The 26579-nt window shown below is 40.9% G+C and overlaps 1 protein-coding gene across 1 annotated transcript in view; it reads right to left on the minus strand.

The window, feature by feature from the left end:
- Nucleotides 1-1555: 1555 nt before the first annotated feature.
- ERGIC3 (ERGIC and golgi 3) overlaps nt 1556-26579 on the minus strand; it is a 112012-nt gene continuing 86988 nt past the window's right edge. The window contains exons 10-13 of the mRNA XM_053694993.1: nt 11897-11961; nt 8481-8617; nt 3380-3435; nt 1556-2416 (exon numbers count right to left, since the gene is read on the minus strand). Coding sequence (XP_053550968.1) covers nt 2337-2416; nt 3380-3435; nt 8481-8617; nt 11897-11961 — 338 coding nt within the window. The 3' untranslated portion in view covers nt 1556-2336. The remainder of the gene's footprint in view (nt 2417-3379; nt 3436-8480; nt 8618-11896; nt 11962-26579) is intronic.

Consider the following 26579-nt stretch of genomic DNA (forward strand, 5'->3'; position numbering starts at 1 on the left):
CACTTCCTGTTAGCAGGAGGATTATATCCCACAAGTAAAGGATGAAACCTGTGGACTCGGTATATCTTGTAAAAGAAACCTAGTTTTTCTCATTAATAAAAATAAAATAATCACTGCTATTTTATATGCTACTCTTACCCCAAACTGTTGAAGGATATTGTTTTAAAATACAGCACTGATCCACTGCTGGATTCTCCTATGTAAGCTGCCATATTGTAACGCACGCTACAGGCAGGGGCACAGAAGTCACATGCTCATGATGCAGTCAAGGAAACACACGGCTATATTAAATACAGTGTACTTAGAGGATCACATCTGTGTGAGCTGCTGTGACTGAATAAACATTTATTAGGAGTATAAAGGTATTAAATTTAGCCATGTATGTATAATACACATAATATGCATCTTAACTTTAATAAAATGATCATTATGTACTGTTTATTTGTGTTTCTAACTCCCCCCACAGTTAAAACTTCAAACTGCCCACAAGTTTTAGGTTTTAAGATAAGCCGTTTTCTGCAGACAGCCAGGCACTATCATCAGTGTAATTTATGTGTTGTAACCTCCGTGGGGGAAGAGGGAGGGGGAGGCTGTGACGCTGCATATACTCTCGGTGCAGAAGATTTCTGCTTTTCAAGAGTTCTCCTCCGTTTATATAAATCACTAAGGGCTGACAGTTGTACAAGCTTAGGGATCGTTTAGCAATGATCGTCTGCATTGAAAGAGACCTGACCTTCAGGCAGCTCATACAGTCCTGGGCATGATCGGTGCTCTGTTACCTTAGGAAGGCAGATTGTCTCTGTAAAGATCTCCATTGTTGGCAGTAGAAGGGCAGAGTGGGTACAGACCCTACACTATGGTAAAGTTTAGAAGGGAGAGTGAGGGATGAGACGCTACCCTACAAATAATGACCAAAAAACCCCCAACAAAGTATATAATACGAGAGGGGGTCCACATAGTGTTTGCAGAGAGGTGGGTGGGGACCCCTACACTACAGATTTTTTTTTATAAATAAATGAAAACTGGGTACTGGCAGACAAATGGTCCTGGTACTGCAGGGGTTAAAGCTTTTGACTTGGTCACCAGCCATCTTTGTCAGGTGAGAAAAACAAACACTCATTTAGAAATAGGAAAAACTAAAGCTCAGATTGGTCTTAATATTTATGTGGGACTTTTTCTTATCTTTTATTTTATTAAATTTGAATCATTACCAGTAGTGAAATTTGTAGGTTAAATCTTTTACTGCATGTTCATAATTGAAATCTAAATATCATAAATGAGAACTTTCACCTACCCCAAAAAAGCATCAGATTGATGACGAGCCTCTACTGTTCTGCAGCAAAACAGTTGTGTGACGATCCATGTGTGCATGTTTGTGTGTGTATAGGGGAATATTCTCTAAAATTCCCCACTAACTTAAACTTTAATATTAACTTCTGGTAAGTATCCAATTTGGCAACTTTCATTATTTTATTATTTTGCAATTAATGCGTTGACTAATGGACACAGCACCAGGAATGCAAATACTATTAATAAAATGAAGCAAACAAATTACTTTTATAAAAAGTAGAATTCCTGTTTAAAGCAATGTACAATACACATACACAAAATAATTTCCCTTGGACAGCAGTGAACTAATCCCTAGAAACAGGTGGGATGTATAATAAAAAAGGAGAAAAAAAAACAGGTGACAATATACTGCCTAAATAAATTATTACAACCCTGCAATGCTAATGTTGAAATAAATCCAAATGCTGGTGTAGTTCTTGTAGACCCTTCTGCGGAGTCAGCATTCTTTTATTTACTCATCATACTGAAATTAAAAATGAAAACACCAACAGATCTGTATTGGATATTTTTAATCCCCTTCAATGTTGTTTCAGGTGCACACATCTTCACCAGATCGCCACTAGTCTTTCCTCATTGTAGATGATACTTTGTTGGCGAGATATGCACAACAATTATAGGTAGGAATGGAAACTCCAGTCTTATTTCATACTTAAAGCAGATCCTTAATATTTTGCTCCTAGATGCACTGCTAATTTGCCAAACAGACCACGGGGTAAATTAAAATAATAAAAAAATCCCTTGTTACAAGAACACAAACCTGCTGAATTTTGTCAAAGACAATTGCACATTATACCTCTAGGACCTTTGTGATTGACGCTGCTGGCTCGGAATACAAATATTTTAGGGAGGTCTCTGTTTCTTGGTTCTGTTATTTTGTACCTCTGTGACATCACGTCACAAACTGAAGCACACACATTACTGTCATTTAAATATTCCGTCCCCATTTCCATAGATCCCTCTTCTGCTGGTGACAATGATTTGTTCTCCTATGTGGTTTTTCCCAGTTCAATCTTTTTTTGAATAGCTCGTGTAGAGTGGTAGATTAAAGAGTCAATAAGACCTGCAACTGGAAAACAAATTAAAAGTAAATAAAAGTAAATTTATGGATCTTTTTTTATAATTGCATTTTTTTCCCCTTTAATTATTTTATAATTTCTATTTTAATCGATTTACAATAGTAGAGCCGTATTGGCAACAAAATAATGCTGCAATTGCAAGAGAGTCTTTGATCCCCAAATACATAGTTAAAGCCCCCAAATATACTTTTCTCAGACTGTACACATTTTAAGTCTAGACACACAAGGACTCTACATGAGCTTGTAATAACTAAAAGGGAAATAGACACAATGATAAACTAAATATGCATTTTCTTATTGCACTATTGCTTGCATATAACTATATGTTAAGCCCTCTCAAAGGGTTCAGCACAAGAGCTGGACACAGCCTGTGATTGGTTGTTCTAAATATAAGCTGCCCCTGTTTAGCTCACCAAGTCATATTCTTCTCAGGATTCGTAGTTCATTGGTGATCAGGAACAGACTTCCTAGTATATTTTTAACCCATCTGTGGGTGTTAAGAACAGTTACATGCAAGCAATAGTGTAATAAGAGACGGCTCTAAAGACATTTCAGTATTTCATTATTGCTAGAAACAGAAAAGTCCAGCCACAGGAAATCAAATTCTTTATTTCTCTATAGGGGTCAAGGTGAAACAGAACTGAGATGTTTCAAGATCAAAAGCCCTTAATGAAGAGACATGATTAAGGGCTTTTGATCTTGAAATGTTGTCTCATTTCCTTTTCACTTTTACCCCTACAGAGAAATAAAGGATTTGATTTCCTACGGCTGGACTTTTCTGTTTCTTGTATATAAGGGACTGGCATTCCCTGTCTGTGCCTGCAGGTGCTGCCTAAACCACTCTACTAATAAATAGTATTTCCTTATTGCACCTTTCCCTTAAATTATAACCTGCCACCTTGGAGGAATATATAGTAAAATATCATTAAAGCTCATACAAACACACAAATTACCTGTAAATACTCCACCTATAATGGCACATACTCCTGTTAGAAAATGTGTAAACGATCTAAAGTGGAAACAAAAATATATTAAATTTTCACTTCCTCCGAAATCATACAGCAAATTCAAACACCAAAAGAAAACACAAAAATGAACAGCTACTGAAGAATGATTTTTTTCATCTAGTAGAGATATAATGCAGATCTGTTTTAGCATTTAAAGGAACAATGTAGTTTGTTTTTTTTGCTTTTTGAAAAATGCATTTTGAATAAACTGACATTTTCTAATCGGGCTTACAAAGGTGCTCCACCAATAAAGATGTGGGAGTTGTCCTTATCAGCCAGTGTGCATTTGTAGGAAATACACAACATGCTGCAGTATTGCTTTAACATTAAAATGAAAACCCTTTTACTTTTTTGCAGTTCCTTTACATGAAAAGTTTAAGCACAATCTCCCATTAAAAGGGACATGAAACCCAAAATGTTTTTCTTTCATAATTTAGAAAGAGCATGCCATTTTAAACAACTTTCTAATGTACTTTTATTATCCAATTTGGTTCATTCTCTTTGATGTCCTGTGTTGAAAAGCATATCTAAATAGGCTCAGTAGCTGCACATAGATGCCTTGAGTGATTTTCCAATTTACTTTTAACATCAAATTTGCTTTGCTCTCTTGGTATTCTTTGTGGAAAGCTAAATTTAGGTAGGCTCATATGCTAATTTCTAAGCTGTTGAACTACCTCTTATTCAATGTAGAAATAAAAGATAGGCCCAGCACTCACCATCAGACATCCGGTGCACGCAACAGGGGTTCATGCACTAACCCCAAATGGTAAAAGCAAATAAAGGAGGTAGCAGCACCAAACTGTAGATTTTTAGTTGCTTTTAATAAGAAACATCATAAAAAAACAAACAACGTTTAGGTCAGCACCTGACCTTAATCATGTTGTATGATACAACATGATTAAGGTCAGGTGCTGACCGAAACGTTGTTTGTTTTTTTATGATGTCTCTGATTAAAAGCAACTAAAAATCTACAGTTTGGTGCTGCTACCTCCTTTATTTGCTGAAACTACCACTTATCTCAGTGCATTTTGACAGTTTTCTACAGTTAGACACTGCTAGTTTATGTGTGTCATATAGGTAACATTGTGCTCACTCCCATGGAGTTATCTATAAGTCAACAATGATTGGCTAAAATGCATGTTTGTCAAAAGCACTAAGATAAACGGGCAGTCTGCAGAGGCTTAGAAACAAAGTAATCACAGAGGTAAAAACAATATTAATATAACAGTGTTGGTTATGCAAAACTGTGGCCTATGTAATAACATAATTTATGCTTACCTGATAAATTCCTTTCTTCTGTAGTGTGATCAGTCCACGGGTCATCATTACTTCTGGGATATTACTCCTCCCCAACAGGAAGTGCAAGAGGATTCACCCAGCAGAGCTGCATATAGCTCCTCCCCTCTACGTCACTCCCAGTCATTCGACCAAGGACCAACGAGAAAGGAAAAGCCAAGGGTGAAGTGGTGACTGGAGTATAAATTAAAAAATATTTACCTGCCTTAAAAACAGGGCGGGCCGTGGACTGATCACACTACAGAAGAAAGGAATTTATCAGGTAAGCATAAATTATGTTTTCTTCTGTTAGGTGTGATCAGTCCACGGGTCATCATTACTTCTGGGATACCAATACCAAAGCAAAAGTACACGGATGACGGGAGGGATAGGCAGGCTCTTTATACAGAAGGAACCACTGCCTGAAGAACCTTTCTCCCAAAAATAGCCTCCGATGAAGCAAAAGTGTCAAATTTGTAAAATTTGGAAAAAGTATGAAGCGAAGACCAAGTTGCAGCCTTGCAAATCTGTTCAACAGAGGCCTCATTCTTGAAGGCCCAAGTGGAAGCCACAGCTCTAGTAGAATGAGCTGTAATTCTTTCAGGAGGCTGCTGTCCAGCAGTCTCATAAGCTAAACGAATTATGCTACGAAGCCAAAAAGAAAGAGAGGTAGCGGAAGCTTTTTGACCTCTCCTCTGCCCAGAGTAAATGACAAACAGAGAAGACGTTTGTCGAAATTCCTTAGTTGCCTGTAAGTAAAATTTTAGAGCACGGACTACATCCAGGTTGTGCAGTAGACGTTCCTTCTTTGAAGAAGGATTTGGGCATAAAGAAGGAACAACAATCTCTTGATTGATATTCCTGTTAGTAACTACCTTAGGTAAGAACCCAGGTTTAGTACGCAGGACTACCTTATCCGAATGAAAAATCAAATAAGGAGAATCACAATGTAAGGCTGATAATTCAGAGACTCTTCGAGCCGAGGAAATAGCCATTAAAAATAGAACTTTCCAAGATAACAACTTTATATCAATGGAATGAAGGGGTTCAAACGGAACGCCCTGAAAAACATTAAGAACAAGGTTTAGACTCCATGGTGGAGCAACAGTTTTAAACACAGGCTTAATCCTGGTCAAAGCCTGACAAAAAGCCTGGACGTCAGGAACTTCTGACAGACGTTTGTGTAACAGAATGGACAGAGCTGAGATCTGTCCCTTTAATGAACTAGCAGATAAACCCTTTTCTAAACCTTCTTGTAGAAAAGACAATATCCTAGGAATCCTAACCTTACTCCAAGAGTAACCTTTGGATTCACACCAATATAGGTATTTACGCCATATCTTATGGTAAATCTTTCTGGTAACAGGTTTCCTAGCCTGTATTAAGGTATCAATAACTGACTCAGAAAACCCACGTCTTGATAAAATCAAGCGTTCAATTTCCAAGCAGTCAGCTTCAGAGAAGTTAGATTTTGATGTTTGAAGGGACCCTGTATCAGAAGGTCCTGTTTCAGAGGTAGAGACCAAGGTGGACAGGATGACATGTCCACCAGGTCTGCATACCAAGTCCTGCGTGGCCACGCAGGTGCTATTAGAATCACTGATGCTCTCTCTTGTTTGATTCTGGCAATCAATCACGGAAGCAACGGGAAGGGTGGAAACACGTAAGCCATCCTGAAGTCCCAAGGTGCTGTCAGAGCATCTATCAGGACTGCTCCTGGATCCCTGGATCTGGACCCGTAACGAGGAAGCTTGGCGTTCTGTCGAGACGCCATGAGATCTATCTCTGGTTTGCCCCAACGTCGAAGTATTTGGGCAAAGACCTCCGGATGAGGTTCCCACTCCCCCGGATGAAAAGTCTGACGACTTAAGAAATCCGCCTCCCAGTTCTCCACTCCCGGGATGTGGATTGCTGACAGGTGGCAAGAGTGAGACTCTGCCCAGAGAATTATCTTTGATACTTCCATCATAGCTAGGGAGCTTCTTGTCCCTCCCTGATGGTTGATGTAAGCTACAGTCGTGATGTCCGACTGAAACCTGATGAACCCCCAAGTTGTCAACTGGGGCCAAGCCAGGAGGGCATTGAGAACTGCTCTCAATTCCAGAATGTTTATTGGCAGGAGACTCTCCTCCTGACTCCATCGTCCCTGAGCCTTCAGAGAATTCCAGACGGCACCCCAACCTAGAAGGCTGGCGTCTGTTGTTACAATTGTCCAGTCTGGTCTGCTGAATGGCATCCCCCTGGACAGATGTGGCCGAGAAAGCCACCATAGAAGAGAATTTCTGGTCTCTTGATCCAGATTCAGAGAAGGGGATAAGTCTGAGTAATCCCCATTCCACTGACTTAGCATGCACAGTTGCAGTGGTCTGAGGTGTAAGCGTGCAAAGGGTACTATGTCCATTGCCGCTACCATTAAGCCGATTCCCTCCATGCATTGAGCCACTGACGGGTGTTGAAAGTACATAAATTTCTATTGGGCTCCACTTTGGCATTGCAACAAATGACACAGGTATCATCCTCTGAATCAAACATGTTTAACACACTAGCAAATAAAATTGCAACTTGGAAATACAATTCAATTAGAATAATATTAAAACGTACTGTGCCTTTAAGAAGCACAGAAGATCTATGACAGTTGAAAATTAATAAATTGAAACAGTTATAGCCTCAATCCTTGTAAACAACACAACTTTAGCAAAGGTTTAATCCCATTAGCAAAGATAACAAATTCTGAAAGCAGGAAACAAATTACAGAATAAACGTTTTTTATCTCAGTCAAACTATAATTCTCACAGCTCTGCTGAGAGAAATTACCTCCCTCAAAATAAGTTTTGAAGACCCCTGAGCTCTGTAGAGATGAACCGGATCATGCAGGGAATACAATGAGTTGCTGACTGAAATATTTGATGCAGTAAAAGCGCCAAAAAAAACGGCCCCTCCCCCTCACACACAGCAGTGAGGGAGAACAGAAACTGTCAGAAAAACAGATTAAGCAACTGCCAAGTGGAAAAATAGTGCCCAAACATTTATTCACTCAGTACCTCAGTAAATGAAAACGATTTTACATTCCAGCAAAAACGTTAAACATAATCTCTAGTTATTAAACAGCTTTATGTATTTCTTACAGTGTAATTCTAATGAAGTACCATTCCCCAGAATACTGAAGTGTAAAGTATACATACATGACATTATATCGGTATGGCAGGATTTTCTCATCAATTCCATTGTCAGAAAATAAAAACTGCTACATACCTCTATGCAGATTCATCTGCCCGCTGTCCCCTGATCTGAAGTTTACCTCTCCTCAGATGGCCGAGAAACAGCAATATGATCTTAACTACTCCGGCTAAAATCATAACAAAAACTCTGGTAGATTCTTCTTCAAACTCTGCCAGAGAGATAATAACACACTCCGGTGCTATTTTAAAATAACAAACTTTTGATTGAAGATATAAAACTAAGTATAATCACCATAGTCCTCTCACACATCCTATCTAGTCGTTGGGTGCAAGAGAATGACTGGGAGTGACGTAGAGGGGAGGAGCTATATGCAGCTCTGCTGGGTGAATCCTCTTGCACTTCCTGTTGGGGAGGAGTAATATCCCAGAAGTAATGATGACCCGTGGACTGATCACACTTAACAGAAGAAAAAGGGGTTATCTATTTTATTTTTTAAAACAATAAAAATTTTTAGAATTCTTAGAAAGAAAAACCCCTTATCAAACCAAAATAACACATTAACGTGTGATAAGGTGTGCGGTGATAGTCTCACCTATGCTTCTCTGTAAGTTTAACCATCATTGGTGACAGCTCATACAGAACAAATACTCCAGGCAAACCTTGATCTCCAATCAGTCCGTTGGCTATTTTTTCATGCCTGGTAACTGAAAACTGATTGGTTCGTAAAACCTATAAGAAAACATGGTAGTTGGTTGAAAAAAGTAATAGAAAAAACTTTAAGAGGGAGAAACAACTAACCTTTCAACAAAAGTTAATACACAGTCAGGGACATAAACTTGATAAATAAAGAATGTAACTTCATCCTAAGCTTAGATGGTTAATTATAAAGTGGTTTCCTCACTATAGACAGATAATACATATCTCCTATCTTCTGAATAGTCAGATGCCCAACGCTGCTTTCCTCAAACCATAAAAAGGACAGTATGTACCATAAAGAATATATTGCTTCCTGACTGTTTCCCTGCATTATTTTATAAAACTTACAGAAAAGAGCTTACTCCCATTCTCCACCGCTTCTTTCAATACTCTGGTACACAAGGCTCCTTAAAAAGGAGTTCCTTGAAGCCACTATTATCACTATTCCAAAACCTGGTAAAGACCCCTCTGTATGCTCTAGTTACAGACCTATCTCTCTCATAAACACCGACATTAAAATTTACTCTAAGATTTTAGCTAATCGTGTGTCGACCTTATTACCTCATTTAATTAACGAAGACCAGGTGGGTTTTATCCATAATCGTGAAGGCCCCGATAACACCAGACGCCTACTTAATATAGTAATGGAAGCCAACAGACTAAGGAAACCCTTCTCGGTGATCTCACTAGACGCCGAGAAGGCATTTGACCGGGTTCGCTGGGAGTACTTATGGGAGGTTTTAAAAGTCTTTAAAGTTCCAATAGAAATCCAATCTTACATACGGGCCCTGTACTCGTGCCCGACGGCTAGGGTTAGAGGGATGGGATTCTGCTCTGACTCCTTCTCTCTGCCCAATGGTAATCGACAGGGGTGCCCCTTATCTCACTTACTTTTCGCCCTCGCCATAGAACCCCTAGCTGAGCTCACGCGTCAAGACCGTCTAATATCAGGGATCACACTGCATGGAACTACTCACAAAATTGCTCTTTTCGCTGATGATATCACAATATTTACATCTGCCCCTAAAACCACCATCCCTGCCCTTCTGACTTTGCTGAAATTATTCAGTGACATGTCTTTTTACAAGCTTAACCCCTCAAAGACTGAGTATTACTCTAAGGGATTTCCGACAGAATACACCCAAGCCCTAATGCAGACTTATGATTTTAACGGTGACCAGGACAACATTAAAGGATTACTTTCTGTTATAATTTTTAAGCTAAACAACTAACATATTAAAGTTAATAAACATTAATTAAAACCTACTGACCTATATTTTCTCCAAAACAAAGTTTCATAACGTTCTAAAAGTTTTATCTTTTATTCGCTGATGATGTCACGTTATCCTGCCCACTATTTTCAGCACTGCATGTTCAAAATACTTAAACCAATAACTTTGTGTTTAAAGCGCCATTTTGAAACCTAGGTATTGTAAACGGATTGGTACAGAGCAAAGGATACCCACGGAGTGGGTTTGGAAAACAATTAAATTTGCACACAAGATTTCTGATATACGGTAGACATATGTTAATGAAATGCTATTGATAAAAAGCGTATTTGGGGTAGTTTGTTAGTAACAGGCATAGAAAATATTTACTTACAGTGGCCCTTTAAACATTTGGGAATCTTTATTTCACCTGACAAAGCGCAATTAATACGAGACAACTATACTCCCCTCCTGTCTGAGCTAAGATCCCTAACGACTAAATGGGACTATAAGTCTATCTCTTGGCTGGGTAGGGTCACAGCCCTTAAGATGTCGTTTCTACCAAAATTAACCTACTTATTTCGGTTCCTGCCTATTAGGCTCCCGCGATGCCTGCTTCTGCAGTTTCAAAGCAGATTTTCTAAATATATTTGGCAAGGAAAACCAGCCAGGGTTGCACCCAAAACATTACAATATCCAAAATCTTTTGGGGGTATAGCTTCCCCATCTGTCACCTGTTATTACAAAGCAGCTATGCTCACACATATCTCACACTGGGGGAATAAGGAATTAACAAGTAGATGGAGCTCCCTCTAACAGGCATCCCTACCCAACCATATCTTCTTACGTGATATAATTTGGATCCCCCCACACTGTAGGCGCAATCTCAATACTGGGAATTGTATAATAAGGGAATGCTTACACTCCTTGGATAAATTGAGACACTAATAGGGGGTTGCCCCTCATCCCTCGCCCCCTTCACTCCATCACTGGTCTTCTCCTCGGTCTCCTTGATTTACAACCTAATGCTTGGTCCAATTTGGGCCTCTCCCAGGTCTCTGATCTAATGACACCCCAAACTCCAGGTGCGTTCCTATCCTTAACCCAAATTATGCTTCAAATTCACCCAGATTAAGAGCATGTTACGCTCTTGGGTTTTTACCCCGTCCCTTGACTGTTTGGGAAACCCTCTGGAAAACAGGCAGTAAAATCTGCAAGCCATTGTCCCATTTCTACTTGCTAGTTGAAGGGGCAACCCCAGATGACAAAGCTGCTCATATTAAAAAATGGGAAGGCATCCTACATTTGTGTTTCCCCCAGCTCCTTTGGACTAGGGCCTTTGACCTTACGGCAAAAGCCATTCACTGCACGACCCTATTTGAATCATACTATAAATTATTCTCACATTGGTACTTCAAGCCCACAAGACTTTTTAGGCTTCACCTACTACCCACGCCTCAATGCTGGAGGCTTTGTGGAAGACCGGGCGACTCCCTCCACATTTGGTAGGACTGCCCCAAACTCAAACCGTTGTGGAACATGGTGTTCTCCTTACTAGCCAGATTAAGTGTTCATGTCCCAAAGTCCCCAGAAACAGCTCTATTACATGTAGGTTTACACTCTCTCCCCAAGATCCAGAGCTACAGCTGTGTATATCTCTTTTCAGCCACCAGACTTGCGATTACTAGAGCTTGGAAGCAGCAGAGCCCCCCTAATTGGGCTTCTGTCCTAGATGATATGGCCTATATTAATTCCATGGAAAGAAATGTGTTTTTTATTCTGGATAAGATAGACCTCTTTGAGGCGATCTGGGAAGACTGGACCAGTTTATTTAGTCCTAACCGGTATCCCAAAACAGACAGACACTTAGACACCCCCCCTCCAAGCCCACCTAGCCTGATTATTTTTATTTTCTTTCATAAGAGTCTCCCCTCCCCTCATTCTCTTGTCTCTTCTTTCTCTTTCCTCCCTACCTCTACTAACATTTCTTTCTTTCTGTCTTCCTTAATCTTTCTCTTTTTCTCCTTTTCCCCCCTCAACTGAACACATCTCTGCAAAAAGTGAATACCATTTTCAAAAAGAATAAACAAGGGACTATACTTACTTCTCCTTCAACTTGTACATACATGGTAGGGACAATTTTTACAAAATATTGAAACATCATAGAAGCTGCAGTTAAAAAAAAAAAAAAAGAAGTTGTTACAGGACAATTCATTTTGAAGTAAGAGGATCATAACGGTATAAACATTAGAACAATATATAATTTTCTAAAAATAAAAAGCTCTATAGCATTACTATTGTTCGAACACAAGTTTACACTCCATTTCCTTTTCTTCCTACATGCAAGTCCTGACACTCATGTGCAGGATCCTTTCCACCTGGCACATCAAGTTGGTCCCTCAATGATGTTATAATGCTTGTGCATGAAGAAGACGGAGAAGCGGAGTGCAAATGGGAGTTCTCACTAGGGTCAGTCAGTTGCTGTACAGCCAACTCCACAGACTTAGCCTAGTGAGTGCTCCGGCTGAGAAATACAGGCTGGGGGGGGGGGGGGGGGCAGAGGAGGCTTGCTGGATTCACTTTTGCAAGTACAATTTAATTACTTAAAGGCAGCTTTGAAAAATCCTAAAGGTGCACACAGTATAGTAGAAAAAGTTAAAAAGTTCATGTTTGCCGACTCTTTAAAGGACCAGTAATACAGTAGATTTGCATAATCAACTAAATGCATGATAACAAGACAATGCAATTTGAACTTCAAAAGGAGTAGATTTTTTTTCTAACAAATGTTAGTAATGTCTAATCCCACTCACCCTGTATTATGTGACAGCCATCAACTAGTCACACATGCATATACGTATATTCTCTGAATTCTTGCACATGCTCAGTAGGAGCTGGTGACTCAAAAAGTGTAAATATAAAAAGATTATGCAGATATTGTTAAAAGGAAGTAAATTGAAAAGTTGGTTAAAATTGCAAGTTATATCTGAATCATGAAAGTTCAATTTTGACTTGAGTGTCCCTTTACGGGTATTATGTGTGAAGAGTTTTCCTAGCTGAAAATGACAATTACCCACCAAGATCAGGGGGTCCATTTATCAAGCAGTGGATGAAGCTTTAGAGCCCCAGCTATTTAACCTCCATACCACCTCAAGCATGGTGGAGTAAAAAAGAAAATGTATGCTTACCTGATAAATGTATTTCTTTTTTGACACAATGAGTTCACGGATCATCTTAATTACTAATGGGATATCCACCTCCTGGTCAGCAGGAGGCGGCAAAGAGCACCACAGAAGAGCTGCTAAATAGCTCCTCCCTTCCCTCCAAATCCAGTCCGACCGAAGTTAAGGAAAGAAAGGAAAAGCTACGGTGCAGAGGTGTCTGAAGTTTACAATAACCCACAACCTGTCTTACAAGAATAGGGCGGGCCGTGAACTCATTGTGTCAAAAAAAAAAATTATCGGGTAAGCATAAATGTTCTTTTCTTTTTTAGGACACAACGAGTCCACGGATCATCTTAATTACTAATGGGATTCAATACCCAAGCTAGAGAACACAGCCGAGGCAAAAGTGTCAAATTTGTAAAACTTTAAAAATGTGTGAAGAGAGGACTCAAAGAAGAAAACTGACGAAAGTCCTTAGTCGCCTGCAGGTAAAACTAAGTCACGGACCACGTCCCAATTGTGCAGAAGTCATTCCTTTTGAGAAGGAGGATTAGGACACAAAGAAGGAACAACAATCTCCTGATTAATGTTCCGATCAGAAACAACCTTAGGAAGAAAACCTAATTTAGTACGTAAAACTACCTTATCTGAATGGAAAATAAGATAAGGAGACTCGTACTGTAATGCTGAGAGCTCTGACACTCTACGAGCGGAAGAAACAGCAACAAGAAATAAAACTTTCCAAGATAATAACTTAATATCTAAGGAATGCATAGGCTCAAACGGAGCCCTTTGAAGAACATTGAGAACTAAGTTAAGACTCCATGGAGGAGTAACTGGTTTGAACACAGGCCTGATCCTGACCAAGGCCTGACAAAAGGATTGTACATCTGGAACATCTGCCAGACGTTTGTGTAACAAAATGGATAAAGAAGAAAGTTGACCCTTTAGGGAACTTGAAGATAATCCTCTCTCAAAACTCTCTTGGAGAAAGAACAAAATTTTAAGAATCTGAACTCTACTCCAGGAGTAGCCCCTGGATTCACACCAATAGAGATATTTACGCCATATCTTATGGTAAACACTTCTAGTTACAGGTTTACAAACCTGAATCATGGTCTCTATGACTGATTCTGAAAAACCCCGCTTGTATAAAATTAAGCGTTCAATCTCCAAGCAGACAGCTTCAGAGAAACGAGATGTGGGTGAAGAAAGGGCCCTTGAATTAGAAGGTCCTTCCTCAACAGAAGTCTCCAAGGTGGAAGAGATGACATCTCCACCAGATTCTGCATACCAATCCTACGAGGCTAAGTCGGTGCAATGAGAATCACCGATGCCCCCTACTGCTTGACTCGAGCGATAACCCAAGGAAGAGCAAACAGAGGAAAAAGGTATGCTAGACTGAAGGTCCAAGGGACCGTCAGAGCATCGATCAGTTCCGTCTGAGGATCCCTGGACCTCGACCCGTATCTTGGGATTTTGGCATTCTGTCGAGATGCCATGAGATCCAGTTCCGACTGACCCCACTTGAAAATCAAGTTGGAGAACACTTCTGAATGGAGTTCCCACTCCCCGGATGAAAGATCTGCCTGCTCAAGAAATCCACCTCACGTTTGTCCACCCCTGGAATGTGGATCACCGACAGACAGCAAGAGTGGGCTTCCGCCCACTGGACTATTTTGGTTACTTCTGTAATCGCTAAGGAACTCCTCGTTCCTCCCTGATGATTGATGTAAGCCACAGAAGTTATGTTGTCCGACTGAAACCGGATAAACCGGACTGTGGCTAATTAGTGCCAGGCTGGAAGAGCATTGACGATCGCTCTCAGTGCCAGAATGTTTATAGGAAAAACAGACTCTGACCGAGTCCCAACTCCCTGATCTTTTAGGGAGCTCCAGACTGCTCGCCACCCTGGGAGGCTGGTATCTGTTGTCACAATCACCCAAAATGGTCTGTGAAAGCAAGTTCCCCGGGAGAGATGATCCGGAGACAACCAGCATTGGAGAGAATCCTTTGTCTCCCGCTCCAGTAGTATTCGAGAAGACAAGTCCACATAATCTCCGTTCCATTGCCAGGGCATGCTTAACTGCAGAGGTCCAAGATGGAACCGAGCAAACGAGATGATGTCCATTGCCGCCACCATCAGCCCGATTAACTCCATGCACTGAGCCACTGACGGCCGAGGAGTGGACTGAAGGACTAGGCAAGTATCGATAATCTTTGATTTCCTGACTTCTGTCTGAAAAATCTTCATAGACAGAGAGTCTATTATGGTTCCCAAGAAAGTTACCCTTATGTTTGGAACTAAGGAGCCCTTTTCCAAATTTACCTTCCACCTGTTAGATCGTAGGAAAAACACCACCAAGTCCGTGTGAGATCTTGTTAGTTAAAAGGATCGCGCCTGGACTAGGATGTTGTCCAGATAGGGCGCCACTGCAATGCCCCGTGATCGAAGCACCGCCAACAGAGATCCCAGAACGTTTGTGAAAATTCTGGGGGCTGTGGCAAGACCAAAAGGAAGAACCAAGTGCCTGTCCAGAAAGGCAAATCTTAGGAACTTGTGATGATCCCTGTGAATGGGAACATATAGGTAAGCGTCCTTAAATCCACTGTTGTCATGAATTGACCCTCTTGGATCAAGGGAAGAATGGAACAAATAGTTTCCATCTTGAAGAACCCTAACCTGAGAAAATTTGAGTAGACTCTTGAGGTCCAAAATTGCGCTGAAAGTTGCCTCCTTTTTTGGGAACCACAAACAGAATGGGATAAAACCCCTGACCCTGTTCCTGTAATGGAGCAATCACTCCCAGGTCTGAGAGAACCTTTACACAGTGTAAGAACGCCTCTCTTTCTGTCGGGTCTGGAAATAGTCTTGAATGTAGAACCTGCCTCTGGGAGGAAAAACATAATTTATGCTTACCTGATAAATTTATTTCTCTTGTAGTGTGTTCAGTCCACGGGTCATCCATTACTTATGGGATATATTCTCCTTCCCAACAGGAAGTTGCAAGAGGATCACCCAAGCAGAGCTGCTATATAGCTCCTCCCCTCATATGTCATATCCAGTCATTCGACCGAAACAAGACGAGAAAGGAGAAACTATAGGGTGCAGTGGTGACTGGAGATATAATTTTAAAATTTAGAACCTGCCTCAAAAAGACAGGGCGGGCCGTGGACTGAACACACTACAAGAGAAATAAATTTATCAGGTAAGCATAAATTATGTTTTCTCTTGTTAAGTGTGTTCAGTCCACGGGTCATCCATTACTTATGGGATACCAATACCAAAGCTAAGTACACGGATGATGGGAGGGACAAGGCAGGAACATTAAACAGAAGGAACCACTGCCTGTAGAACCTTTCTCCCAAAACCAGCCTCCGAAGAAGCAAAAGTGTCAAATTTGTAAAATTTGGAAAAAGTATGAAGTGAAGACCAAGTTGCAGCCTTGCAAATCTGTTCAACAGAGGCCTCATTCTTAAAGGCCCAGGTGGAAGCCACAGCTCTAGTGGAATGAGCTGTAATTCTTTCAGGAGGCTGCTGTCCAGCAGTCTCATAGGCTAAACGTATTATGCTACGAAGCCAAAAAGAAAGAGAGGTAGCCAAAGCCTTTTGACCTCTCCTCTGTCCAGAGTAAACGACAAACAGAGAAGAAGTTTGTCGAAAATCTTTAGTTGCCTGTAAGTAGAACTTCAGAGCACGGACCACGTCTAGATTATGCAAAAGACGTTCCTTCTTTGAAGAAGGATTAGGACATAATGATGGAACAACAATCTCTTGATTGATATTCCTGTTAGAAACAACCTTAGGTAAAAACCCAGGTTTAGTACGCAGGACTACCTTGTCTGAATGAAAGATCAGATAAGGAGAATCACAATGTAAGGCAGATAACTCAGAGACTCTTCGAGCCGAGGAAATAGCCATCAAAAACAAAACTTTCCAAGATAAAAGCTTAATATCAATGGAATGAAGGGGTTCAAACGGAACACCCTGAAGAACTTTAAGAACCAAGTTTAAGCTCCACGGAGGAGCAACAGCTTTAAACACAGGCTTAATTCTAGCCAAAGCCTGACAAAAAGCCTGGACGTCTGGATTCTCTGCCAGACGTTTGTGTAAAAGAATAGACAGAGCGGAAATCTGTCCCTTTAGCGAACTAGCGGATAAACCCTTTTCTAACCCCTCTTGTAGAAAAGCCAATATCCTAGGAATCCTAACCTTACTCCATGAGTAACTCTTGGATTCGCACCAATATAAATATTTACGCCATATCTTATGGTAAATTTTTCTGGTCACAGGCTTCCGAGCCTGTATTAATGTATCAATAACCGAATCCGAAAACCCACGCTTTGATAGAATCAAGCGTTCAATTTCCAGGCAGTCAGCCTCAGAGAAATTAGGTTTGGATGGTTGAAAGGACCCTGAATTAGAAGGTCCTGCCTCAGAGGTAGAGACCATGGTGGACAGGACGACATGTCCACTAGGTCTGCATACCAGGTCCTGCGTGGCCACGCAGGTGCTATCAGAATTACCGATGCCCTCTCCTGTTTGATCCTGGCAATCAGTCGAGGTAGCAACGGAAATGGTGGAAACACATAAGCTATGTTGAAAACCCAAGGGGCTGCTAATGCATCTACCAGCACCGCTCCCGGGTCCCTGGACCTGGATCCGTATCAAGGAAGCTTCGCGTTCTGGCGAGATGCCATGAGATCCAGATCCGGTTTGCCCCAACGACGAATCAGTTGAGCAAATACCTCTGGGTGAAGTTCCCACTCCCGGATGAAAAGTCTGGCGACTTAGGAAATCCGCCTCCCAGTTCTCCACGCCTGGGATGTAAATCGCTGACAGGTGGCAAGAGTGAGACTCTGCCCAGCGAATTATCTTCGAGACTTCCAACATCGCTAGGGAACTCCTGGTTCCCCCTTGATGATTGATGTAAGCCACAGTCGTGATGTTGTCCGACTGAAATCTGATGAACCTCAGTTTTGCTAACTGATGCCAAGCTAGAAGAGCATTGAATATTGCTCTTAATTCTAGAATGTTTATTGGAAGGAGTTTCTCCTCCTGAGTCCACGATCCCTGAGCCTTCAGGGAATTCCAGACTGCTCCCCAGCCTAGAAGGCTGGCATCCGTTGTTACAATCGTCCAATCTGGTCTGCGAAAGGTCATTCCTTTGGACAGATGAACCGGTGACAACCACCAGAGAAGAGAATCTCTGGTCTCCTGGTCCAGATTTAGCAAAGGGGACAGATCTGAGTAATCCCCGTTCCATTGACTTAGCATGCATAGTTGCAGCGGTCTGAGATGCAGGCGCGCAAATGGCACTATGTCCATTGCCGCGACCATTAAGCCGATTACCTCCATGCACTGAGCTACTGATGGGCTTGGAATGGAATGAAGGACACGGCAAGCATTGAGAATCTTTGATAACCTGGACTCCGTCAGGTAAATCTTCATCTCTACAGAATCTATAAGAGTCCCTAGAAAAGGAACCCTTGTGAGTGGTAACAGAGAACTCTTTTCCACGTTCACTTTCCACCCATGCGACCTCAGAAATGCTAGAACTATCTCTGTATGAGACTTTGCATTTTGAAAACTTGATGCTTGTATCAGAATGTCGTCTAGGTACGGAGCCACCGCTATGCCTCGTGGTCTTAGTACCGCCAGAAGTGAGCCCAGAACCTTCGTAAAAATTCTCGGGGCCGTAGCTAACCCGAAGGGAAGAGCTACAAACTGGTAATGCCTGTCTAGAAAGGCAAACCTTAGGTACCGATAATGATCTTTGTGAATCGGTATGTGAAGGTAAGCATCCTTTAAGTCCACTGTGGTCATATATTGACCCTCTTGGATCATGGGTAGGATGGTTCGAATGGTTTCCATCTTGAACGATGGTACCCTTAGGAATTTGTTTAAGATTTTTAAGTCTAAGATTGGTCTGAAGGTTCCCTCTTTTTTGGGAACCACAAATAGATTTGAGTAAAATCCTTGTCCCTGTTCCGTTCGCGGAACTGAGTGGATCACTCCCATGACTAAGAGGTCTTGTACACATTGTAGAAATGCCTCTTTCTTTACTAGGTTTGTTGATAACCTCGGCAGATGGAACCTCCCTTGTGGAGGAGAGGTTTTGAAATCCAGAAGGTATCCCTGAGATATAATCTTCAACGTCCAGGGATCCTGCACATCTCTTGCCCAAGCCTGGGCGAAGAGAGAAAGTCTGCCCCCCACTAAATCCGTCTCCGGATAGGGGGCCCTGTCTTCATGCTGTCTTAGGGGCGGGAGTAGGCTTTCTGGCCTGCTTGCCCTTGTTCCATGACTGGTTGCCTTTCCAACCCTGTCTGTAACGAGCAGTAGTTCCTTCCTGTTTTGGAGCGGAGGAAGTTGAAGCTGCTCCTGCCTTGAAGTTACGAAAGGCACGAAAATTAGACTGTTTGGCCTTTGGTTTGGCCCTGACCTCCCGTAATGTCAGCAATAATTTCCTTCAAGCCGGGCCCGAATAAGGTCTGCCCTTTGAAAGGAATGTTAAGTAGTTTAGATTTGGAAGTTACATCCGCTGACCAGGATTTAAGCCAGAGCGCCCTGCGCGCCTGTATGGCAAATCCGGAATTTTTAGCCGTAAGTTTGGTTAAATGCACTACGGCATCTGAAACAAACGCATTAGCTTGTTTAAGGGTTCTAACTTCGCTCAAAGCCTCATCCAATGGCGCTGTGCGAATCGCCTCTTCCAGAGACTCAAACCAGAATGCCGCTGCAGCCGTGACAGGCGCAATGCATGCAAGAGGCTGCAATATAAAACCCTGTTGAACAAACATTTTCTTAAGATAACCCTCTAATTTTTTATCCATTGGATCTGAGAAAGCACAGCTATCCTCCACCGGGATAGTGGTACGTTTGGCTAAAGTAGAAACTGCTCCCTCCACCTTAGGGACCGTCTGCCATAAGTCTCGTGTGGTGGCGTCTATAGGAAACATTTTTCTAAATATCGGAGGAGGGGAAAAAGGCACACCGGGTCTATCCCACTCCTTGCAAATAATTTTTGTAAGTCTTTTTGGTATAGGAAATACGTCAGTACACACCGGTACCGCATAGTATCTATCCAACCTACACATTTTCTCTGGAATTGCCACCGTGTCGCAATCATTCAGAGCCGCTAACACCTCCCCTAGTAACACACGGAGGTTCTCAAGCTTAAATTTAAAATTTCTGAATCCGGTCTCCCCGAATCAGAACCGTCACCCACAGAATGAAGCTCTCCGTCCTCATGTTCTGCAAATTGTGACGCAGTATCAGACATGGCTCTCGTGTCATCGGCGCACTCTGTCCTTAACCCAGAGCTATCGCGCTTGCCTCTTAACTCGGGCATATTGTATAATACTTCTTTCATAACATTAGCCATATCATGTAAAGTGATTTGTAAGGGCCTTGATGTACTTGGCGCCTCAATCTAACGCACCTCCCGAGCGGGAGACGAAGGTACTGACACGTGAGGAGAGTTAGACGGCATAACTTCCCCCTCGTTGTCTGGTGATAATTTCTTTATCGGTAAAGACTGACTTTTATTTAAAGTAATATCAATACAATTGGTACACATATTTCTATTGGGCTCCACATCGGATTTTAAACATAATGAACAAGCAGATTCCTCTGTATCAGACATGTTTAAACAGACTAGCAATGAAGCTAGCAAGCTTGGAAATCACTTTCAATAAGTTTACAAGCAATATAAAAAACGCTGCAGCGCTTTTCAAAAACACAGTTGAATAACAATGAACTAATTCAGTTATAGCCAACAATTTTTAACAGTAAATGTATTAATTAGCAGAGGATTGCACCCATTAGCAAAAGGATGATTAACCCCTCAATACCAAAAAACGGATAATCAAATTAAGATTTATCACAGTCAAACACACTGTCACAGGTCTGCTATGACTGATTACCTCCCTCAAAAACGAATTTTGAAGACCCCTGAGCTCTCTAGAGACGTCCTGGATCAAGGAGGAAGTAGGAAGACTGTGCTAGAATTTTAACTGCGCAACAAGGCGCTAAAAAAAAGCTCCTCCCACTCATATTACAACAGTGGGAGACCTGATATAACGGTTTCTATGCAGAAAAATACGTTAGCCATGTGGAAAAAAATCATGCCCAAAAAGATTTATCACCAAAGTACCTCACAAAACGAATAACATGCCAGTAAACGTTTTAAAAAACAACTTTTTCAATGTCATGCAAAGTTATCACTAAGCCTGCTACCAGTCGCTTCTACTGCAGATAAAGGCTTAAGCATTATTTCAGTATTAACAGTATTTTCTCAGTCAAATTCTAGTCCCTAGAAAATAACTCAACTGCGCATACATTTATCAGCCTGATACCAGTCGCTACTACTGCATTTAAGGCTGTACTTACATCATACAGGTAACAGCAGTGTTTTCTTAGTCAATTCCATTCCCAGAAAATATTATACTGCCCATACCTCAATTGCGGGGGACCCCGCATGCTATTCCCATTATCTGAAGTTACCCCACTCCTCAGAATGTCGAGAACAGCTAATGGATCTTAGTTACGTCTGCTAAAATCATAGAAAACGCAGGCAGATTCTTCTTCCAAATACTGCCTGAGATAGAAAAACAGCACACTCCGGTGCCATTTAAAATAAACTTTTGATTGAAGAATAATTAAGTAAAAAACTCCAAATCCTCTCGCGACCTCCTTCTTTGTTGAGGGTTGCAAGAGAATGACTGGATATGACATGTGAGGGGAGGAGCTATATAGCAGCTCTGCTTGGGTGATCCTCTTGCAACTTCCTGTTGGGAAGGAGAATATATCCCATGTAAGTAATGGATGACCCGTGGACTGAACACACTTAACAAGAGAAATACATGTTACATTTTGTAATAAAAATTAACCATAAAAAACGTTACTGTCTCTTTAAAACTTAAAATGAAATTTTATATTTTTGAGAGCAGCGGAAAGATAAAGTAGTACGAAACTATATTAGAACATATCTATACCTCAGCCTAACCATTGCAGAGGTGCCCATCTGTCTTTGAAAAGCCCAGAAAATCCCAAACTTTATTTATAAAAAGTTACAAGGATAGAGAGAATATACTGGTTCTAATTATTATTCATACAGGATCCGGAACGCAGCAGTGGCGCTGTACGGTCCCACATAAGAACAACCATAACTATTGTGCTACCAGGCTTTCCCTTCCGATGTCGGAAGAGAAAACATAATTTATGTAAGAACTTACCTGATAAATTCATTTCTTTCATATTAGCAAGAGTCCATGAGCTAGTGACGTATGGGATATACATTCCTACCAGGAGGGGCAGAGTTTCCCAAACCTCAAAATGCCTATAAATACACCCCTCACCACACCCACAATTCAGTTTAACGAATAGCCAAGAAGTGGGGTGATAAGAAAGGAGCGAAAGCATCAAATAAGGAATTGGAATAATTGTGCTTTATACAAAAAAAATCATAACCACCACAAAAAGGGTGGGCCTCATGGACTCTTGCTAATATGAAAGAAATGAATTTATCAGGTAAGTTCTTACATAAATTATGTTTTCTTTCATGTAATTAGCAAGAGTCCATGAGCTAGTGACGTATGGGATAATAAATACCCAAGATGTGGAACTTCCACGCAAGAGTCACTAGAGAGGGAGGGATAGAATAAAGACAGCCAATTCCGCTGAAAAATTAATCCACTACCCAAATCAAAAAAGTTTCAATTTTTATAATGAAAAAAACTGAAATTATAAGCAGAAGAATCAAACTGAAACAGCTGCCTGAAGTACCATTCTACCAAAACTGCTTCTAAAGAAGAGAAAACATCAAAAATGGTAGAATCTAGTAAAAGTGTGCAAAGAAGACCAAGTCATTGCTTTGCAAATCCGATCAACAGAAGCTTCATTCTTAAAAAGCCCAGGAAGTAGAAACTTACCTAGTAGAATGAGCCGTAATTCTCCGAGCCAGGAATCCACCCGACTCAAAAAAAGCATCATGAATCAAAAGTTTAAGCAAGATGCCAAATAAATGGCAGAAGCCTTTTGACCTTCCTAAAACCAGAAAAGATAACAAATAGACTAGAAGTCTATCTGAAATCTGAATAGTTTCAACATAGAAATTCAAAAGTCTTAGGAAAACAATAATTCCTCCCTAATGTTGTTTAGAATTTACAACTTTAGGTAAGAATTGAAATGAAGACAGCAAAGACCCCCTTATCCTGATGAAAAAATCAGAAAAAGGAGATTCACAAGAAAGAACAGATAATTCAAAAACTGTTCTAGCTGAAGAGATGTCCAAAAAGAACAATACTTTCCATGAAAGTAATTAATGTCCAGAGCAAGCATATGCTCAAATAGAAGAGCCTGAAAAGCCTTCAGAACCAAATAAAGACTCCAAGGAGGAGAAATTGGCTTAATGACAGGTTTGATATGAATCAGAAACCTGAACAAAATGATGAATATCAGGAAGTAACACTGCCTTATCCTGATGAAAAATCAGAAAAGGATATTCACAAAAAAGAGCAGATAACTCAAAAACTCTTCTAACAGAAGAAATAACCAAAGGAACAATACTTTTCCAAGAAAGTAATTTAATGTACAGAAAATGCATAGTTTCAAATGGAGGAACCTGTAAAGCCCTCAACACCAAATTGAAACTCCAAAGAGGAGAGACTGAATTAATGACAGGCTTGATACGGACCAAAGCCTGTACAAAACAATGAATATCAGGATGATTAGCAATCTTTCTGTGAAAAAAGAACAGAAAGAGTAGAGATTTGTCCTATCAAAGAACTGAAGACAAAACCTTATCCAAACCAACCTGAAAAAATTATAAAATTCTATGAATTTTAAAAGAATGCCAAGAAAAGTAGGTCTTCCAGACTCTATAATAAATCTTTCTAGAGACAGATTTATGAGCCTGAAACATAGTATTAATCAATGAGTCAGAGAAACCTCTATGACTAAAAATCAATCGTTCAATCTCCATCCCTTCAAATTTAATGATTTGAGATCCTGATGGAAAAAATGGGCTTTGAGAAAGAAGGTCTGGTTTAAACGGAAGTATCCAAGGGTGGCAACTGGCCATCCGAATGAGATCCGCATACCAAAACCTGAGAGGCCATGCTGGAGCCACCAGCAGAACAAACAAATACTCCATAAGAATTTTGGAAATCACTTGGAAGAAGAACTAGAGGCGGAAAGAAATAGGCAAAAAGATAATTCCAAAGAAATGTCAATGCATACACTACTTCCACCTGAGGATCCTCGGACCTGAATAGGCCCCTAGGAAGTTCTTTATTCAGATGAGATGCCAACAGATCTATTTCTAGAAATGCTCACATCTGAAAAATTTGAAAAACATATCTGGGTATGAGAGACCATTCTCCCGGATATAAAGCTTGATTAACAGAGATAATCCGCTTCCCAAACATCTATACCTGGGAAAAAAAAAAAACAGAATTTAGATAGGAGCTGGATTTAGCCCAAGCTAATATCCGAGACACTTCTGTCACAGCCTAAGGACTGATAGTCCCACCCTGATGATTGACATACACCATAGTAGTGATATTGTCTGAAAAACAAAAAACGTCTCTTCTTCAAAAAGAAACTAACTGAATAACTCTGAGAATGCACGGAGTTCTAAATTATCAAATGGTAATCTCGCCTCCTGAGATTTCCAAACCCCTTATGCTGACAGAGATCCTCAGACAGCCTCCCAACCAAAAAGACTCACATCTGTAAAGATCATGGCCCAGGTTGAAAGAAACGAAGAGACCTGTAGATCTAAATGATGGTGATTTTAACCACCAAATCAAAATAGATAAATATTAGGATTCGAAGATTTAAAATGTGGAATCCTAGAATCCCTGCACCATAACTCAGCATAAAAAACTGGAAAAGGTTATTGCTATTGAAAATGAGCAAAGGGAATTGAATCCAATGCTGTGGCCATAAGACCTAAAACTTCTACCCCAGGACACTCATCTACATATAGTAGATAGCCAAACCAGTACTGAAACGAGAATCAGTAGAGGTAATGGTATATAAGAGTATATCGTCTTTCTGAAAAGGGAGGTAAGAGATGAATCTCTACGACCGATAACAGCGAACCTATGAAATAGATCCCGTAGAAGGAGACCATTGAATTCAAATAGGCAATACTCTCTTCACATCCCTCTGACATTCACTGCACTCTGAGAGGAAAACCGGGCTCCAGCCTGCTGCGAAGCGCATATCAACGTAGAATCTAGCACAAACTTACTTCACCACCTCTACGGGAGGCAAAGTTTGTAAAACTGAATTGTGGGTGTGGTGAGGGGTGTATTTATAGGCATTTTGAGGTTTGGGAAACTTTGCCCCTCCTGGTAGGAATGTATATCCCATACGTCACTAGCTCATGGACTCTTGCTAATTACATGAAAGAAATAGGAAGTGCGCCATCCAAAACAGCGCCAAAAATAGCTCTGCCCCCCGTGGGCGCGATAACAACTCTTCCTTATGTAGTTCGACTGGTACACCGGCAATGTCCTCAAACAGCAGTGTGCACTCTCAATTCAGTGCAAACCAAGCTCCGCCCATCGTGGGCGTTACCGCTATCGATCTCCCGGTCACCATTGTCCGAGTTAAAAATAGCCACCGGGAGAAAATGAGGCTCTAGTTAAAAACGGAGTGAAAATAGTGCTACCGCTGATAGGTAGCATGTTAGCCCCAATGTAAAACAAACTGAACCTGTCAACAAAACGCATATCCCTCCAACTGAGTCCTTTCCTATACTCAGCTATAGAGGTTAAGCCCTTAGTCTCCTCAGCCCCAGTGCCTGCATACCACTTGCTGTCACAGGGTCCCCTCCCTTATAGAAAATGGAGTTAAGTCCCCTGGAATTTAATAAAGTGCTCCAACTTACTCTGAGATCTTTCCCAGAGCCAGAATAAAAAGTTAGCACTTAACTCCAAAATCTGCCCGACAGCAGGGCAGCTCAGCAGGTTTGAGAGGTCCTCTCCCTCCCATAGCCCTGTGGAAAAAAGGATAAAGCCTGGGTAATCTTGCTTAGGCTATCAGGATTAGGGCAGCATTAAATATGGGAGGCGCAGTGAGAATTATGTCCCACAAGTTCCCATTGCTCTAAAGCCACCAAAGCTCTACTGAAGAGACGGATATGGACTACGGCTACACCCTAGGACAAAGCAGCAAAATCTTGCACTACTTTAAAAATAATAAACTCAGTAATGTGGGCAAACAAATTGAAACGTGGCTTTAACTAAACATGAATCTTAGAAAAAGAAAAAAAAAAAACGCTAAGGACATTCTGTAACACATCCTTTAGGTCTACTGTCACCATAAAGCATTTTGAGTACCTTAAAGTTAAAATCTTATCTTGGATTTGTGTTTTCTGGCTGAGATCACAGAGCATTTTTCCTATTTGTTATACCGTTTGTTTTCAATTGGGGATTTGTGTATCACTCCTCCTTTTGGTCATTTTTTTCCACTCTCTCTTTATCTTCCCCTCCTAATCATCTACCTCATCACCTATTTATTTTCCCTTTTAAATTCATGTTCTCTCCATCTCCTTAATCAGAAACCTCCATCCTATACACCTTTCTCCTGCCAGTTCATTTTTCATCTGT

Source organism: Bombina bombina, chromosome 1 (assembly GCF_027579735.1).
Source record: "Bombina bombina isolate aBomBom1 chromosome 1, aBomBom1.pri, whole genome shotgun sequence".
Taxonomy (NCBI): Eukaryota; Metazoa; Chordata; class Amphibia; order Anura; family Bombinatoridae; genus Bombina; species Bombina bombina.